Source organism: Bufo gargarizans, chromosome 6, assembly GCF_014858855.1.
Source record: "Bufo gargarizans isolate SCDJY-AF-19 chromosome 6, ASM1485885v1, whole genome shotgun sequence".
Classification (NCBI taxonomy): Eukaryota; Metazoa; Chordata; class Amphibia; order Anura; family Bufonidae; genus Bufo; species Bufo gargarizans.
This window is the reverse complement of record NC_058085.1, coordinates 354,225,880-354,244,869: the sequence shown is the minus strand read 5'-3', so window position 1 is coordinate 354,244,869 and position 18,990 is coordinate 354,225,880. Positions and strand designations below refer to the sequence as shown.

The following is an 18,990-nucleotide window of genomic DNA, read 5'->3' as shown; positions in this document are numbered from 1 at the left end:
TATAACATGTCCTATTCTTGTCCGCGATTTGCGGACAAGAATAGGCATTTATATTGCCGGCGCCCGTTCCGTTCCGCAAATTGCTGAAGGCAACATGGCCGCCTTCCGTTTTTTGCGGCTCCGCGGTTTGCGGACCGCAAAAAATGTCACGGTCGTGTGCATGAGGCCTCAGGGAAAGAATTTCCTGCTGCAGCCAGATATATCTGAACCTAACACGGGCCGCATCAGGACTTGTGTTACAATTTAACCCCGTTACCTTTCCTTCCGTCTCCTGTAGTCACGCAGAGTGGGAAAGCCTGATGACAAGCTGCAGCGCATTCATCTTCTATGGGACAGAGAGGCTTTTAGCCCATGTACTATTAGACAAGTTTCTGGCTATGGATTTTACAGGTGAGGATGAAATAAAACGATCACTGTGGTTGTTCAAAGGCGCATTCAACAATATACATTTACAGGCTTGGACTGGCCCACAGGGGTACAGGGGAATCCCCCGGTGGGCCCCTGAGCAAGGTGGGCCCCTAGTCTCCCACCCCCTGCACATGTGGCACATAACACAGTAGACTTACTGCACTACATACATATATTCAATGTACAGCACCTCAAACAGCCTACGTTCATATAAAAAACTTGTTAGATTATTTATTATATTTGAATGTATTCATATGGTGGGCCCCCAAAATAAATTTTACTGGTGGGCCCTAGGTACCCCAGTCCGACACTGTACATTTATATACAGATGTTTAGTCCACTAGTTACTTAAAGGGAACCAGTCATCGGGATTTGGGGTATAGAGCTGAGGACATGGGTTGCTAGATGGCCGCGAGCATATCCGCAATAACCAGTCCCCATAGATCTGTGTGCTTTTATTGTGTAAATATTTTTTTTAAATACATATGCAAATTAACCTGAGATGAGTCCTGTCCCTGACTCATCTCACATACAGGACTCATCTAAGGTTAATTTGCATATGTTTAAAATCGTTTTTTTTTACACAATAAAAGCACACAGAGCTATGGGGACTGGGTATTGCGGATGTGCTAGCGGCCATCTAGCAACACATGTCCTCAGCGCTATACCCAAAATCCCATTGACAGGTTCCCATTGACAGGGTTGTGCAGCCTGTATATATTGATGAACTATCCTCAGGATAGTCGGACCCCCGCCGATCAGATATTGATGAGCTATCCTGAGGATCGGTTATCTATATGTACTGAAATGTTGAAAAACCCCTTTAATGAGATTCCATACTACAGTGGATACAAACGTGATGAGCTTCTATTATATATATTATACCTGGGGTGAGAAGCGACAGACGGAGACAGTTTGTTATTGCAAGGGTACCACCGAGACCTCTCTGTTTTGATTAAACTTGAGGACCTGTCATCTCTAAGCAAAGCTTCATTCCTGAGTTATTGCATTCCAGTGATCAATATTTAGAAGTATTAGATACTATGGCTTGTCACAAATGTTTCTGTAGGAAACCTCGGCAGCCAGCAAAGCTGTGACCATTGGACCAGCAGTTCACAAAATCATGATATTATTATAATGTTATTATTATATTGTGTGGGGATCAAACAAGAGCAGAAATACTGACATTCTGTAATTAACGCGGCTAACCATAAAGAAATACGCAAGACCTTTATCAAGCGGTAATTTCCTGCCTATACAAAATGTCATTCTAAAGCGCCGGACATCTGGCTCAATAGGCGGCACATGTTGATTGTCTCTTCTAGGTTGTCAGCTAATGATTCTTCTGGATCAAGTCAGAACAAGTCACAGTTTTTCAAGGCAATCCATGATTGATATCCAAAAAAGGTAAAAAAAAATTAATTATGTTTAAATATGGAATAATCAATATTTCATTTTAACTCATTCCAATCGGTAAAAGTCTTGTGCAGGGTCCACAAGAACTATTCACCCACTTGTCCTTGTCTGGATGTGCAGTATAATAACATATACTTTATTGTGAATAATGACAATCTCCCATTTTATGTGTGAAGTGAATCTCTCTTATGGTTGGAACGACCTGTGGAGACAGCCCTGATGCTGAGCGCGGCGGGCGTGCGCTCTATGATGCTGAACCAATGGCATACACCTCTACAACAGAATGCCAAAAGACTAGAGTTGCTTTCAGAATGTAAGTGATTTGTACATGTCTTCTTCTCTCGCTAGTTATGTAGCAAAAATGTGGAGAGCTGGGATAGTAAACCGAAATTCACTTTAAGGGCCCATGCACACAACCGTATTTTAATCCGCATTCATATCAATGGGGCTGCAAAAGATGCGGCTAGGACCCCATGTGCTGTCTGCATTCACTCGTCCGTTCTGCTGGCACGCAAAAAGATAGAACATTCTTGTCCGTTTTGAGGACAAGGATAGGACATTTCTACAGGATTAAAAAAAAAATGGCGGCTTGCACAAATCTGGTATTCTTGTTCTTGTGGAACACAAAGCACATATCATTGTGTGCATCGGACCTAAAAGGTTTTTTCAGGACTTTGATATGGGGAAAAACACCTTTCACTGTACAGCGCTGGGAGGGTCTTTAAACAGCGGGTGCCATAGCCAGCGGGTCTCTGCTGTTTAAAACAGCAGAAGCCCGCGGCTAATGCCTGCGACTGGCAATAATGCCGATCGCAGGCTTTTAAGCCTTTAGATGTCGTGGTCAGGCTTGATAACGGCATCTAAATAGTGAAAAACCCAAAAGCGTGCACTTCTGGGTTAAGACCAGCTCCCCCGCACGGCGATCTCTGCAGAGACCCAGTGTATTACAGCTGCAGTTCCTATGTTGGCCAGCAGATGGCAGGTCAATATAGGTTAACAGCAATTAGAGCTTATACTCTAGTTCTATGGAAAAACAGTATAAGCTATAAAAAACTAATTGATGGATATTCGAGCCTCCTAGAGGGGCTTTTCCCTAGAATAAAAAAAATAAATACATTAACAATAAAAATATAAACCTTATGGATATTGTTGCATCCGAAAACGCCAGCACTATTAAAATATTAAAATATTTATTCTTTATGGCGAATGGTATAATGGAAAAAATATCAAAATGGCCAATTTACTTCTCTAATAAAAAAAAAATTGATTAAAATCTGATTTAAAAAGTGACCCTCACTTCAAAATGGTTTCAATAAAAGCTCCAGATCGGCCCACAAAAACAATGAGCGCCCCACGCAGCTCAGTAGACAGAACAGTAAAAAAGTTATAGGGGGTCAGAATATGGTGATGTAAAAAATATATATATTTTAAGTTTTTATTATTTTTACAGTTTTAAACGCATATAGATCCAAGATCCGAAGTTGATTCATTCAAAAACTTTGTTTTAATGCTTTCCGTACAGCATTAAAATGTATATACTCCGGCAAGGCAAAATTTGTAAAGTCTGAAATCATGCGAGAGTTTTGAGAATAACTTCGTGTTTCGATTCTACGACTTTAAAAACATTTTAAAAAAGGAATCCGAAGTCGGCTTTGTTACTGGCTGGTACCTCGGTACTGAAGCCCACTTCCGATTCCTGTTTTAAGGCAGTTTTCCTGTTAGACAGTTTTGATAAATGAGGCGCAATCTTTTTTTCGCTTGTATATTTATTTAAAACCATTTAAAATGTACTGTCCATTGTATAGTAATACTCTTCATGGGATAACCCCTTTAGGGCCCATGCAGACTAACGTGTGCCGCCAGTGCCGTGCATTCAGAACCGCAATTTACGGACAGCGCCCGTGGATACAGATCCATTCAGCTTGAATGGGTCCACGATCCATCCACACCGCCCAAAAATACAGCATGTTCTATTTCTTGCGGTGCGGAGGCACGGACTGAAATGCCACGGAAGCACTCTGTAATGCTTCAGTGGCCTTCCGCTCTGTGCCTCCATTCCGCATCTTCCAGATTGCGGACCCATTCAGTGTTTGCGGGCCGCAATACGGGCACGGCCAGCACATGTTTGTGTGAATGAGCCCTTAAAGGTACTTTTTTCCAGGACTAAGCAAGTGAAAAGTATCATTGCGTTCAGCTGAGATGGCCCTGCCAATGCATTGTGCCTGGTCTTTACAGTTGACAGATGTTTTATATCGGAGCATCATTGGCTGGCTGTTTTCGATGTTATTTATCTTCACACGCTCCATACTTGTTCACTTTCCTTGTCAGATCTGTTAGCTCTTGGCAAGACAACAGGGCAAGCCGTGCATAGCCAGCGAAAACTGGGGAGCGACTCTGATAGGAAAGTGAGGGGTAAGTATACCGGCTCCACACCATCTGCTGAAAACCTTGGGGGAGATTTATCAAATCCGGTGCAAAGGAAAACTGACTTAGTTGCCCGTAGCAACCAATCAGATTCCACCTTTTATTTTTCAGAGCTCCTTTGGAAAATGAAAGGATCAATATGACTGGTTGCTATAGGCAGCTAGGCCAGTTTTCCTTTACGACAGTTTTGATCTCCCCCATTATCTGTGTTACCTCTGTGTTTATTCATAGTGGTGATTCTTTCATACACAACAAGCTCATAGAAAACAACAGTTCATCATTTTGGGTAGATTTATTCCTTAGGCTACTCGACACACTGTCAGTTTTTCATGGCCATTTTGCATCAGTGTGTGCATCCATTTTCTGGCCGTGCGTCCAGTTTTAATGTCCGTTTTGGGTGAATTTGATTGCCAGTTTTTTCTAGACCCACCCTTCTGAGAACATAGGCCCCCATCTTAAATAATGTTCCCCATAGTGTAGGAATTTATTTATTTTTTGCTGCCCCCAGCTTTAATGATGCCCCCATGTAGGCCCCCATCTTAAATAATGTCCCCCATAGTGTAGGGATTTTTTTTTTTTATGTCCCCAGCTTTAATAATGTCCCCCATGTAGGCCCCCTAGTAAAATAATGTCCCCCATAGTGTGTGATTTATTTATTTATTTTTTTACCGCCCCCAGCTTTAATAATGCCCCCAGCTTAAATAATTTCCCTCATGGTTTAAATAATGCCCCCATAGTGGCCTACAACATTTTTTTTTTTGTTGTTGATTTTACAAAAAAAAACAACTCACCTTATCCACTTGCTCGCGCTGCAGCAGTTTCTTCTCTCTTCACTGAACAGGACCCGCCGAAGGACCTGCGATGCGCGCGATGACGTCACTGAACGCTCCCATGTGGTTACGTCACCACGCATATCGCAGGTCCTGCTCAATGAAAAGAGAAGAGACTGCCGCAGCGCAAACAAGTGGATGAGGTGAGTTTTTTTTTAACCCCTAAATGGCCATATAGCTAATGTGTACCTGTTTTTAACGGCCGTTAGACGGGTGCACTCCTGTCAGTCGGCCGTTAAAACGGTCCCATTGAGTTCAACGGGGTCCATCTGGCCGTGGAAACGGCCAAAAATAGGACATGTCCTATTTTTGGACGGACGCTATTCACTGGCCATTGAAAGAACGGCCATGTGAATAGCCCCATAGACTTTCATTGGTGCTAAAAATGGCCGTGAGACGGCCATCACACGGCCATTATTCACTGTCATGTGCATGAGGCCTTAAAGTTACACTTATTGTTCCATTGAATGAAAAGTGTTAAAAAGATGCAACGGTATTGATTAAACGGGTTGTGTCATCTGGGACTTTGATGGCATATCGCTAGGATATGCCATCAAAGTCAGATAGTTGCAGGTCCCACCTATGAGACCCGCACCTATTTCTAAAATGGGCTCAAAAGTGAAGGATAGCGCGCCACGCATGTGCCATGTGTTCTTCATGCATTTCCATGTCTGTTCAGAAAGCTCAATTATTTTTGGAAGTCCTATAGTAATGAATGGGGGGGACCGCACAGGGGTCCTGTTCTGGAGATAGAGGCAGTTCCCCTAGCGATATGCCACGAGTGTCTCAGATGACGCAACCCCTTTAAAATGCCCCTACTATATTTTTTTGCCTTGTTTATTTAATTGACATTGGAGCAAGGCAAACTAGTTGTAAATTTGTCCTGACCATGTCATGCTTAGTGCGGATTCGCATTGGCGTTACGGAATTCCAATATAGGAATAATAGAATATATCGGAATTTTAGGACAGAATGCAGATCGGAAGCCTTTAAAAGGCATTCTGTTTTGCTCCATCCTAATGCATGTCTATGGGGACACATAACGGTTCCGCTTGGTTCCGTTATACATGATGGAAAAAATAGTCCTGTATTAGGCGGAGCAAAACGGAATGCCTAGAACTCTGTTATAACAGATCCTATAACGGAACTCAGTAACGCCAATGCGAATCCGCACTTAGACAGGCAAAAGGATTACATGGTAATAGTACTGTGCTTGATACGACCAGCACAGGTTTTAAGTCTCTGCATGTAAACAAGTATGGTTCAGTTCACTAAGAGCAAGCAGATAACTTGAAAATGGCAAGAAATGGAAGCGTAAAGTGTTCTCAAAAGTTGTCTAACTTTTCATAATACAATAAATGATTATAAAATGGGGGGAATTTTTTACATTTACCAAATGTAAAACTGGAGGAAGAGGGTTCTGAAAATTATACTTATCCCCATTTATTAAACAGATTATAAACTTTCTGAAACTTCCTAAGGCTACGCTTACCTATATTCTACATTTGGTGTACTATACAGTCAGGTCCATAAATATTGGGACATCAACACAATTCTAAAAATTTTTGTTCTATACACCACCACAATGGATTTGAAATGAAACAAACAAGATGTGCTTTAACTGCAGACTGTCGGCTTTAATTTGAGGGTATTTACATCCAAATCAGGTGAAAGGTGTAGGAATTACAATAGTTTGCATATGTGCCTCCCACTTGTTAACCCCTTAAGGCCCTATTTCACCTTAAGGACTTGGCCATTTTTTGCAGATCTGACCAGTGTCACTTTAAGTGCTCATAACTTTAAAACACTTTGACTTATCCAGGCCATTCTGAGATTGTTTTTTCGTCACATATTGTACTTCATGACACTGGTAAAATGAAGTTAAAAAAATATTTTTTTTTTCCATAAAAAAATACTTAATTTACCAAAAATTGGGAAAAATTTGCAAATTTCAAAGTTTCAGTTTCTCTACTTCTGTAATACATAGTAATACCCCCAAAAATAGTGATGACTTTACATTCCCCATATGTCTACTTCATGTTTGAATTATTTTGAGATTGATATTTTATTTTTTGGGGATGTTACAAGGCTTAGAAGTTTAGAAGCAAATCTTAAAATTTTTCTGAAATTTACAAAAACCCAATTTTTAGGGACCACTACAGCTCTGAAGTCACTTTGCGAGGCTTACATAATAGAAACCGCCCAAAACCACCCCATTCTATAAACTACACCCCTCAAGGTATTCAAAACTGATTTTACTAACTTTGTTAACCCTTTAGGTGTTGCACAAGAGTTATTGGCAAATGGGGATGAAATTTGAGAATTTAATTTTTTTGCCTAATTTTCCATTTTAACCCATTTTTTCCACTAACAAACAAGGGTTAACAGCCAAACAAGACTGTATCTTTATTGCCCTGACTCTGCCGTTTACAGAAACACCCCATATGTGGCCGTAAACTACTGTACGGCCACACAGCGGGGCGTAGAGTGAAAGGTGCGCCGGATGGTTTTTGGAAGCCAGATTTTGCTGGACTGTTTTTTTGACACCATGTCCCATTTGAAGCCCCCTGATGCACCCCTAGAGTAGAAACTCCCTAAAAGTGACCCCATCTAAGAAACTACACCCCTCAAGGTATTCAAAACTGACTTTACAAACTTTGTTAACCCTTTAGGTGTTGCACAAGATTTAATGGAAAATAGAGATACAATTTCAAAATTTTACTTTTTTGGCAGATTTTCCATTTTAATTTTTTTTTTCCAGTTACAAAGCAAGGGTTAACAGCCAAACAAAACTCATTATTTATGGCCCTAATTCTGTAGTTTACAGAAACACCCCATATGTGGTCGTAAACCGCTGTACGGGCACACGGCAGGGCGCAGAAGGAAAGGAATGCCATACGGTTTTTGGAAGGCAGATTTTGCTGGACTGTTTTTTTGACACCATGTCCCATTTGAAGCCCCCCTGATGCACCCCTAGAGTAGAAACTCCCAAAAAGTGACCCTATTTTAGAAACTACGGGATAGGGTTGCAGAAGGAAAGGAATGCCATACGGTTTTTTTGAAGGCAGATTTTGCTGGACTGTTTTTTTTGACACCATGTCCCATTTGAAGCCCCCCTGATGCACCCCTAGAGTAGAAACTCCCAAAAAGTGACCCAATTTTAGAAACTACGGGATAGGGTTGCAGTTTTTTTGGTACTAGTTTAGGGTACATATGATTTTTGGTTGCTCTATATTACACTTTTAGTGCGGCAAGGTAACAAGAAATAGCTTTTTTGGCACGTTTTTTAGGGTTATTTACAACATTCATCTGACAGGTTAGATCATGTGGTATTTTTATAGAGCAGGTTGTCACGGACGCGGTGATACCTAATATGTATACAATTTTTTTTTATTTATGGAAGTTTTATACAATGACTTAATTTTTAAAACCAACAAAAATGTTTTAGTGTCTCCATAGTCTAAGAGCCATAGTTTTTTCAGTTTTTGGGCGATTATCTTAAGTAGGGTCTCATTTTTTGCGGGATGAGATGACAGTTTGATTAGCACTATTTTGGGGTGCATATGACTTTTTGATCGCTTGCTATTACACTTTTTGTGACGTAAGATGACAAAAAATTGCTTTTTTTACACCGTTTTTATTTTTATTTCTTTACGGTGGTCACCTGAGGGGTTAGGTCATGTGATATTTTTATAGAGCCGGTCGATACGGACGCGGCGATACCTAATATGCATACTTTATTTTTATTTATGTAAGTTTTACACAATGATTTCATTTTTGAAACAAAAAAAATCATGTTTTAGTGTTTCCATAGTCTAAGAGCCATAGTTTTTTCAGTTTTTCTGCAATTATCTTGGGTAGGGTATGATTTTTGCGGATGAGATGACTGTTTGATTGGTGCTATTTTGGCGTACATGCGACTTTTTTGATCACTTTTATTACCTTTTTTGGGAAGTAAGGTGGGCAAAATTTCTATTTTCTCATAGTTTAATTTTTTTTATTTTTATGGCGTTCACCGTGCAGGGAAAGTAACATGACCGTTTTATAGATCAGGTCGTTACGGACGCGGCGATACCTAATATGTGTAGTGTATTTTATTTTTTTAATTTTTATTCAGTCATAAATGTTTTTTTTTTCTTAACTTTTTTCACTTTTTTTTACATTTTTTGACCCAGACCCACTTGGTTCTTGAAGATCCAGTGGGTCTGATGTCTGTATAATACAGTACAGTACACTATATAGGGTTCTGTACTGTATTTTACTTACACTGAACAGATCTATGCTTTTAACATCTGTTCAGCACCATGGACAGCAGGACGCCTGAGAAGGCGTCCTGTTGCCATGGGAACCTTCCCCGTCTGCCACAACTTCGCAGACGGGGAAGGGTGAGCACGGGGCTGCGGGGGGCTGTCGGGGGGGCTCTTTCCCTCTCCATAGGGGGGGCTGCAAAGGCACAGCAGCCCCCCGATGGGAGAGGGAGGGAGCTCTCTGACCGATGACCGGATGGAAAGGGTTAAACGGCTGACATCTGCACAGATGTAAGCCGTTTATACCAGGGTGTCAGCAATGTGCTGACACCCTGGTATACCCACTAGAAGCCAACTAATTTTCAAGGGGAGGCGGGCGGGGGATCGCGATCCCGCCTGCCGCACCGCCCCGCCTCCCGCAACGCCTGCACCTCCTGCGACACCCCCCCTTGCACCACCCACCCACATTAATCATGCAGGAGTGCAGGGGGGGGTGCAAATCGCCATTTTGGGCATTTTAAAAGTTTCTGATCCCCACGGTCCCTGCAGAAATCGCAGCAAACCGCAGGTCTGAATTGACCTGCGGTTTGCGACGATCGCCGATACGGGGGGTCACATGACCCCCCCCCGGCATTCTGACAGGATGCCGGCTGAATGATTTCAACCGGCATCCCGTTGCGATTAACCCCCGCGGCGTCGGAATGCCTATTTAAAGTTAGGACGTACCGATACGCCCTGAGTCCTTAAGGACTCGGGAAATAGGGCGTACCGGTACGCCCTGCGTCCTTAAGGGGTTAAGGGACCAAAAGTAATGGGACAATTGGCTTCTCAGCTGTTCCGTGGCCAGGTGTGTGTTATTCCCTCATTATCCCTATTACAATGAGCAGATAAAAGGTCCAGAGTTCATTTCAAGTGTGCTATTTGCATTTGGAATCTGTTGCTGTCAACTCTCAAGATGAGATCCAAAGAACTGTCACTATCAGTGAAGCAAGCCATCATTAGGCTGAAAAAACACAACAAACCCATCAGAGAGATAGCTAAAACATTAGGTGTGGCCAAAACAACTGTTTGGAACATTCTTAAAGGGAAGGAACGTACCGGTGAGCTCAGCAACACCAAAAGACCCAGAAGACCACGGAAAACAACTGTGGTGGATGAGCAAAGAATTCTTTCCCTGGTAAAGAAAACACTCTTCACAACAGTTGGCCAGATCAAGAACACTCTCCAGGAGGTAGGTGTATGTGTGTCAAAGTCAACACTCAAAAGAAGACTTCACCAGAGTGTATACAGAGGGTTCACCACAAGATGTAAACCATTGGTCAGCCTCAAAAACAGGAAGGCCAGAGTAGAGTTTGCCAAAAGACATCTAAAAAAGCCTTCACAGTTCTGGAACAACATCCTATGGACAGATAAGACCAAGATCAACTTGTACCAGAGTGATGGGAAGAGAAGAGTATGGAGAAGGAAAGTAACTGCTCATGATCCTAAGCATACCACCTCATCCATGAAGCATGGTGGTGGTAGTGTCATGGCGTGGGCATGTATGGCTGCCAATGGAACTGGTTCTCTTGTATTTATTGATGATGCGACTGCTGACAAAAGCAGCAGGATGAATTCTGAAGGGTTTTGGGCAATATTATCTGCTCATATTCAGCCAAATGCTTCACAGTGCTGATGGACAATGCCCCAAAGCATACTGCAAAAGGAACCAAAGAGTTTTTTAAGGGAAAGAAGTGGAATTTTATGCAATGGCCATGTCAACCACCGGACCTGAATCCGTATTTCACTTGCTGAAGACAAAACTGAAGGGAAAATGCCTCAAGAACAAGCAGGAACTGAAGACAGTTGCAGTAGAGGCCTGGCAGAGCATAACCAGGGATGAAACCCAGCGTCTGGTGATGTCTATGCGTTCCAGACTTCAGGCTGTAATCGACTGCAAAGGATTTGCAACCAAGTATTAAAAAGTGAAAGTTTGAATTATGATTATTATTCTGTCCCATTACTTTTGGTCCCTCAACAAGTGGGAGGCACATATGCAAACTGTTGTAATTCCTACACCGTTCACCTGATTTGGATGTAAATATCCTCAAATTAAAGCTGACAGTCTGCAGTTACAGCACATCTTGTTTGTTTCATTTCAAATCCATTGTGGTTGTGTATAGAGCCAACAATGTTAGAATTGTGTTGATGTCACAATATTTATGGACCTGACTGTATGTGCCCTAATGTTCCTCCCGCAAACAACAAATGTATCCATAGGGTCCCATTCACCTGATGGATGCCAAAAGAGGTCTCTTGCCATATCAGATTGTGTCGCCATATCCTTTCACTGAATAGGAAAGCATAGTCTGCTGCTCTTTCCTATACAGAGGCAAATAGTGCATATCAGCCAATCACAGTACAGCTTTAAAGGGGTTTTCCATGCCTATGAAATCTTTTACAAACAGCTTGGTATAAAATAACTAAAGGAGAAATACTTACCTTAGAAATCCCCTGCTGCTCCTGTGCTGATGCTTCCCTGGCCTCCCGTTTATTTGGCTGTAACAATGATGTGGCATGACCGCTGCAGCCAGTTACTGCCAGTAGTGCGGCTATATCGTCACCACTGAGGTCACTGCTGAGGCAGTTGGTTGGTGGAAAAAGAGAACTGGTTGGGGGGGGGGGGGGGGGGAGATGTCATTACAAGAGCTGCTGGAGGTTGGTAAGGTGAATATTTCTACTTACGCTCTTTTATACCATTGTCAGCTGTAAAAAAAATATATATATATGTTGCTTGAAAAATGGAATCTGTCTGCCATTTTGACTATGATCAACTGTTGCCTGAACTCAGTAGGAGCTGGGGAGAGCAGTACGAACATACCTTTTGTGGAGCTTTTATTATCAGAGGTAGTGAAAATATAAACTTTGATTCTGCCCCTTAAGTGCCTTGTGCTCTGAATGACAGATGTAGCATCTAACCAGGAGACCACCACAGCTGTCACTCAAAGCAGAGGGGAGTGGCCAGTAGTGTAAATAAAGAAGTAAGGGCCCCATAGCAAGGATCACACCAGGCCCCCCACACAGGACAGAAGGGTTTCTGCTTAAACCCTTTTCAGTGACCCTTGGGCCATTTCTCCACTGCTTCATTTTCTAAAAGTTGTTCCTTTAGAGGGTAGAGACCTGACCAAGTTTTCACCCCCAGTAGAAGAAGAGATAATCCCAACTAAGACTGGGCCCCATAACAGTTGCCAGGTCTGCCGCTATGGTTGTTGCGCCCCTGGGAGGGGCTGTGAAGCAGCTCAATGCAAAGAGCATTTCACAGTGAAGCTCCGCCTCCTGGGCACTTAAAGAAGCACTCGCACAAAAAAAAAATATTCTCTTAGACAGGGTTTCTCAACCTGTCATGTTTTCAGGATTTCCTTAGTATTGAGCAGGTGATATAATTAGTGTCCATGCATCAGGGCTTACCACAGGTATTCATTCTATGGGATATTCTCAAATCCTGACCGGTAGGTGGGTCCCTAGGACCGGAGTTGAAAAACCCTGCATCTAACTTGTTAAAAAGGTACATGATGTAAACTGTAGTGAAGGTAGTTTTCTTACCAGAGACTGTATTTCTGAGTTATGCACTCCCTGCTGATCCTCAGCTGTGTCATGTGACCAGCACTCTGACTCTCCAAATAGACAGGAAGCCAGTTTCTCTATGTATTTCTATGGGAGCCTCAATGTCATTCTCATAGGAATGATTAAAGAAGCTGACTTTCTGATCTTTGTCAGTTGGAGAGGTGGAGTACTGGTCGCGTGACACAGCTGAGGATCAGAAGGAAGGTTATAACTCACAAATACAGTCACCGGTAAGAAGATTACTTTCACTATACAGGGAGTGCAGAATTATTAGGCAAGTTGTATTTTTGAGGATTAATTTTATTATTGAACAACAACCATGTTCTCAATGAACCCAAAAAACTCATTAATATCAAAGCTCAATATTTTTGGAAGTAGTTTTTAGTTTGTTTTTAGTTTTAGCTATTTTAGGGGGATATCTGTGTATGCTGGTGACTATTACTGTACATAATTATTGGGCAACTTAACAAAAAACAAATATATACCCATTTCAGTTATTTATTTTTACCAGTGAAACCAATATAACATCTCAACATTCACAAATATACATTTCTGACATTCAAAAACAAAACAAAAACAAATCGGTGACCAATATAGCCACCTTTCTTTGCAAGGACACTCAAAAGCCTGCCATCCATGGATTCTGTCAGTGTTTTGATCTGTTCACCATCAACATTGCGTGCAGCAGCAACCACAGCCTCCCAGACACTGTTCAGAGAGGTGTACTGTTTTCCCTCCTTGTAAATCTCACATTTGATGATGGACCACAGGTTCTCAATGGGGTTCAGATCAGGTGAACAAGGAGGCCATGTCATTAGATTTTCTTCTTTTATACCCTTTTTTGCCAGCCACGCTGTGGAGTACTTGGACGCGTGTGATGGAGCATTGTCCTGCATGAAAATCATGTTTTTCTTGAAGGATGCAGACTTCTTCCTGTACCACTGCTTGAAGAAGGTGTCTTCCAGAAACTGGCAGTAGGACTGGGAGTTGAGCTTGACTCCATCCTCAACCCCGAAAAGGCCCCACAAGCTCATCTTTGATGATACCAGCCCAAACCAGTACTCCACCTCCACCTTGCTGGCGTCTGAGTCGGACTGGAGCTCTCTGCCCTTTACCAATCCAGCCACGGGCCCATCCATCGGGCCCATCAAGACTCACTCTCATTTCATCAGTCCATAAAACCTTAGAAAAATCAGTCTTGAGATATTTCTTGGCCCAGTCTTGACGTTTCAGCTTGTGTGTCTTGTTCAGTGGTGGTCGTCTTTCAGCCTTTCTTACCTTGGCCATGTCTCTGAGTATTGCACACCTTGTGCTTTTGGGCACTCCAGTGATGTTGCAGCTCTGAAATATGGCCAAACTGGTGGCAAGTGGCATCTTGGCAGCTGCACGGTTGACTTTTCTCAGTTCATGGGCAGTTATTTTGCGCCTTGGTTTTTCCACACGCTTCTTGCGACCCTGTTGACTATTTTGAATGAAACGCTTGATTGTTCGATGATCACGCTTAAGAAGCTTTGCAATTTTAAGAGTGCTGCATCCCTCTGCAACATATCTCACTATTTTTGACTTTTCTGAGCCTGTCAAGTCCTTCTTTTGACCCATTTTGCCAAAGGAAAGGAAGTTGCCTAATAATTATGCACACCTGATATAGGGTGTTGATGTCATTAGACCACACCCCTTCTCATTACAGAGATGCACATCACCTAATATGCTTAATTGGTAGTAGGCTTTCGAGCCTATACAGCTTGGAGTAAGACAACATGCATAAAGAGGATGATGTGGTCAAAATACTCATTTGCCTAATAATTCTGCACTCCCTGTAGTTTTCATCAAGTACCTTTCTAATGGAAACTAAAGATTTGTGTGGGAGTGCTTCTTTAAGGATCAGAATCTGGAAGAATAAATTCTAATATTCCCACTACTCCTGATAAAACTCCACAAAATATATATTTGTACCCCTGCCCCCAGCCCATACCAAGTGATGTCAGCAGTTTTCCATGGTCTGACAGATTCCCTTTAGTCTTCTCAGAGCAGGAATAAAAGCTGCATTCTGATTGCTACGGACAATGAGGTCCAATGGGCATCATTTCTCTGTTTAGTAGAAAACCTGGCCCTTTTTCTCATGGCAACCAATCAAAGATCAGCATTTACAGTGTGTCCATAACTGCCTTTATCATTAAGACCAATTTTATGTCTTCATAAATGAGGCCCGATGATTAAAGGTTTTGCCTGAACTCAATAAAAACTCAAGCCCCTGTAAACAAAGTGGTACTTACTCTTTTCTTCCCTGCCCCTTCCAATGCTGCGCTCCTGTCCTCCCCGCCATCCTCTTGGCTACAGCAGTGACCCACGCGTCACTGTGCAGCCAATCACTGGCCTCAGCAGTATACTGGATGTCACTCCTGAAGCCAGTAATTGGCTGCAGCAGTGACTTGTGTGCATGGAACGTCACCTCTGCTGCCAGGAAAGCAAACAGCAGCGGGGAGGACTGGAGCTCAGCACAGGAACCAGCAGGGGAGAAGAGGGGGAAGTATGGCTTCTTTGGTTAGTCTACTTTCACAAGGGCTGCTCAAGTTTTTAACCCCTTGAATTCTGTAGATTGTGAAAACGTATTATTTATCATCACCTAATATATGTCCATTTTATATATATTTTTTTCTCTAGAAGACCACTCTGAGGATACACATAATGAAGCTGGGCAGAGCCCCCGTGATTCAAAGCTTCTTTTTGGAGACCCATCCCCATATAGCTATATTCTGTACGGCCTACCCAATATGGTTGTGATGTGAAAAAACACGTTTTGGTGACTTCAGAGGTTGAGAAGGTTGAGCGAACATCACTTTTGGAAATGAAAAGAAGAGTCCTTGAGATAATTTAATAAGACTAAACCCATAACATAACAATCCATTATTCACTTAACGCACTTGCCTTTATTTATAGCAGTGTACCAAACTGGGCTTGTTGAAATAAAAAAATTCAGCTCAAACATAAATGTGTTTTATGCTTTTGTACCATGTATAGGATATTACTTGAGACACAGTGTTCTGCACCCAATAATCTGTGGCTTTTTACTGTGCAAAACATTGACCACAAATGGCACAACGTGTTCACCGAAGAGGCGGAGATGGAAGGGGGGGGGGGGGGTCACATAAAAGAAGACAAGCTTATTAATGAATAATAATACCATAATTGCAAATCCTTCAAATTCATTATTTTATAAGGTTAACCCTTTCACTAGGATGTAGTCTGGCTTTCAGTGCAAGCTCTTTTGCCCTAAATGGGACTATAGGAAGGAGGGGCATAACTATAATGGAAGCAGGGGAAGCGTCTGCGACGTGGCCTGAACTCAGAAGGGGCCCACCCAGGAGAAGGACTGGTCAGGGCCCCCTCTACAGTATTATACAATCACACAATATACAGTGACAGTATATACATGTAGGAAACAGCGCGGCTGCCGGGCCTGGTATGAGAGAGTGAAGGTTGCACAGGAGGAGGCAGTATGCTGGGGGACCCCATTCCAAAATTTGCTGTGGGTCCCAATCAGTTATAGTTACGCCACTGATAAGTAGCTAAATTGGTCAGTTAGCTTTTTGGAATTGCACTGCTTTTACACTGTGATAATCTATCTGTGTTAGGCCTCATGCACACGACCGTTGTGTTTTGTTCCGCAAAATGGGGTTCCGTTGTGCCGTGATCCGCTTCCGTGTGTCTTCCTTTATTTTTAGAGGATCACCAGACATGAAGGAAAGTAAAAAAAAAGTCTAAGTCAAGTTTGCCATGCAAATGATAGGAAAAAAACGGACGCGGATGACAATCGCGTTTTTTCACGGTCCCATTGACTTGAATGGGTCCGTGAACCGTTTTCCGTGAAAAAAATAGGGCAGGTTTCATTTTTTTTGACGGACTGGAACCACTGATCACGGACGCGGATAACAAACGGTGCATTAGCCGAGTTTTCAACGGACCCATTGAAAGTCAATGGGTCCGCAGAAAATCACGGAAAAACGGAACAACGGACATGGAATGAAACAACGGTCGTGTGCATGAGGCCTTAAAGGAACACTTAAACATTGAAAATTGATGTATAAAAAAAAATCCTAGTCCTTCATAAACGTCTTCATTTCCTTATTTATCTGATATTACAATAAACACTGAGAAATATGCAGCCATTTTTCTGTGTCCCAGGTCCAACCATGTTCTCCTCCTACTCGCTGCTCTGTGTATGACTGTGGCTGTAAGACGAGTGGCTGCAGCAGGGACCTCCCTGCTGTGCCCTGTCTTCTGCAGGACAAAAAGGTCCCCATTCATGCAGTGGGGGCAAGTTTATCACCCATTCATTTTTGTGGAAGCACAGGTATTCTGTATGCCGCCATACAGTCGTAGGGTGGTAGGTCTTAGCCTGCTGGGTCTGCAATAATAGGCAAGTCACCCATGGGGACCCTGAGAAGGAGATTGACCTCTGGGCTACATTTATGTTTCTGAATCTTGCAATAAGACTTGCAGACTGATGAATAAGTATCGGGCTGCACTCACACATTGCTGGTTTTTGCTGGCATTTTTCTGCACTTTTGCACCAGTTTTTTGTTTTTTTTTTTGCTGTAAAAATGCCAGCTCCTTAGCTAACGGTCTGTGGGAAATATGAAACGCCGGATACACATTTATTATTTGCTACTGGTGTTTTTGTTGATTAGGCGACTTTCACACTTGCGTTTTTCTTTTCCGGCATAGAGTTCTGTCACAGGGGCTCTATAACGGAAAAGAACTGATCAGGCATATCCTCATGCGTTCTGAATGGAGAGTAATCCGTTCAGGATGTCTTCAGTTCAGTCGGTTTGACTGATCAGGCAAAAGAGAAAACCGCAGCATGCTACGGTTTTATCTCCGGCGAAAAAAACTGAAGACTTGCCTGAATGCCGGATCCGGCATTTTTTCCCATAGGAATGTATTAGTGTAGTGTATTAGTGTACCAGAATTCCGGATCCGTCGTTCCGGACTGCGCATGCGCAGACTGAAAAAAGGTGAAAGAAATAAGTGCCGGATCCATTTTGCCGGATGACACCGGAAAGACGGATCCGCCATTTCAATGCATTTTTTCGACTGATCGGGCATTTTTAAGACTGATCAGGTTCCTGATCAGTATTTCTAATGCCATCAGTTTGCATACGTTTTGCCTGATCCGGCAGGCAGTTCCGGCGACGGAACTGCTTGCCGGATCTCTCTGCCGCAAGTGTGAAAGTACCCTTAGGCGACTTCTTTGTCTTTCTGGCTTCTTTTAAAAATGCAGTATGCTGTAGCTCTTGGTGTTTTTTCAGGCATCACCTTCTCTATAGGGGAATAACGTCATAAAAAAAAAACCACTACTGGCAAACACAAGGGAAGTTTTTTTTCCTCGTTCATTTCTAGATTTAGTCTCCTCCAGTTAAGGTAAATACAGTAGATTCACTTCCAGTCAAGAAAAACAAAAAACCATGGAAACATTTGAAAAAGTGAAGAACCATCTTCAGAAGATTTGGCTTATCATACATTTAGTATCAAACTTGCCTAATTGCAATTATTTGCATATTTCCAGGCAGAATGAAATATCAAACAGTAATTCCGAGTTACGGAAACAGCATGGCTTGCTTAGCTATGCTGTTTCCATAGCTCTCATGCTCTGCAATGGGAGCCACTGAACTAGAGAGCTCTAGCCAACTCCGCTGTTTCCCAGCAACCTGGTGGTCAGGACTTAGTCTCATCTCACCTTAGTAACAACAAGATGAAACAACCCCTTGAATATAAAGCTTTGGAAACTGCATTTAAAAAAAACATCAAAACCAACAAGCTAGTTTTTGGAATTCCTGATAATTACAACAATGTTACGGAAAGTTAACCCCTTCAGGACCCTGCCATTTTTCACCTTAAGGACCAGGTCTTTTTTTGCAAATCTGACGTGTCACTTTATGTGGTGATAACTTTAACCACCTCCGGACCGCCTAACGCAGATTCGCGTTCCGGAGGTGGCAGCGCTGCGCAGAGTCACTCATATACGGGTCATCTCGCGAGACGACGCGCTTTGCCGGGCCCGC

The 18,990-nt window shown here is 42.6% G+C and overlaps 1 protein-coding gene across 1 annotated transcript in view; it reads left to right on the top strand.

Annotated features, from left to right (window-relative positions):
• The window catches only part of CFAP46 (cilia and flagella associated protein 46), a 178,875-nt gene extending 162,998 nt beyond the window's left edge, over positions 1-15,877 (top strand). Inside the window, exons 56-60 of the mRNA XM_044298094.1 lie at positions 278-390; positions 1,734-1,815; positions 2,001-2,137; positions 4,153-4,236; positions 15,590-15,877. Of these exons, the coding sequence (XP_044154029.1) occupies positions 278-390; positions 1,734-1,815; positions 2,001-2,137; positions 4,153-4,236; positions 15,590-15,714 (541 nt within the window). The 3' untranslated portion in view covers positions 15,715-15,877. The remainder of the gene's footprint in view (positions 1-277; positions 391-1,733; positions 1,816-2,000; positions 2,138-4,152; positions 4,237-15,589) is intronic.
• Positions 15,878-18,990: the final 3,113 nt, after the last annotated feature.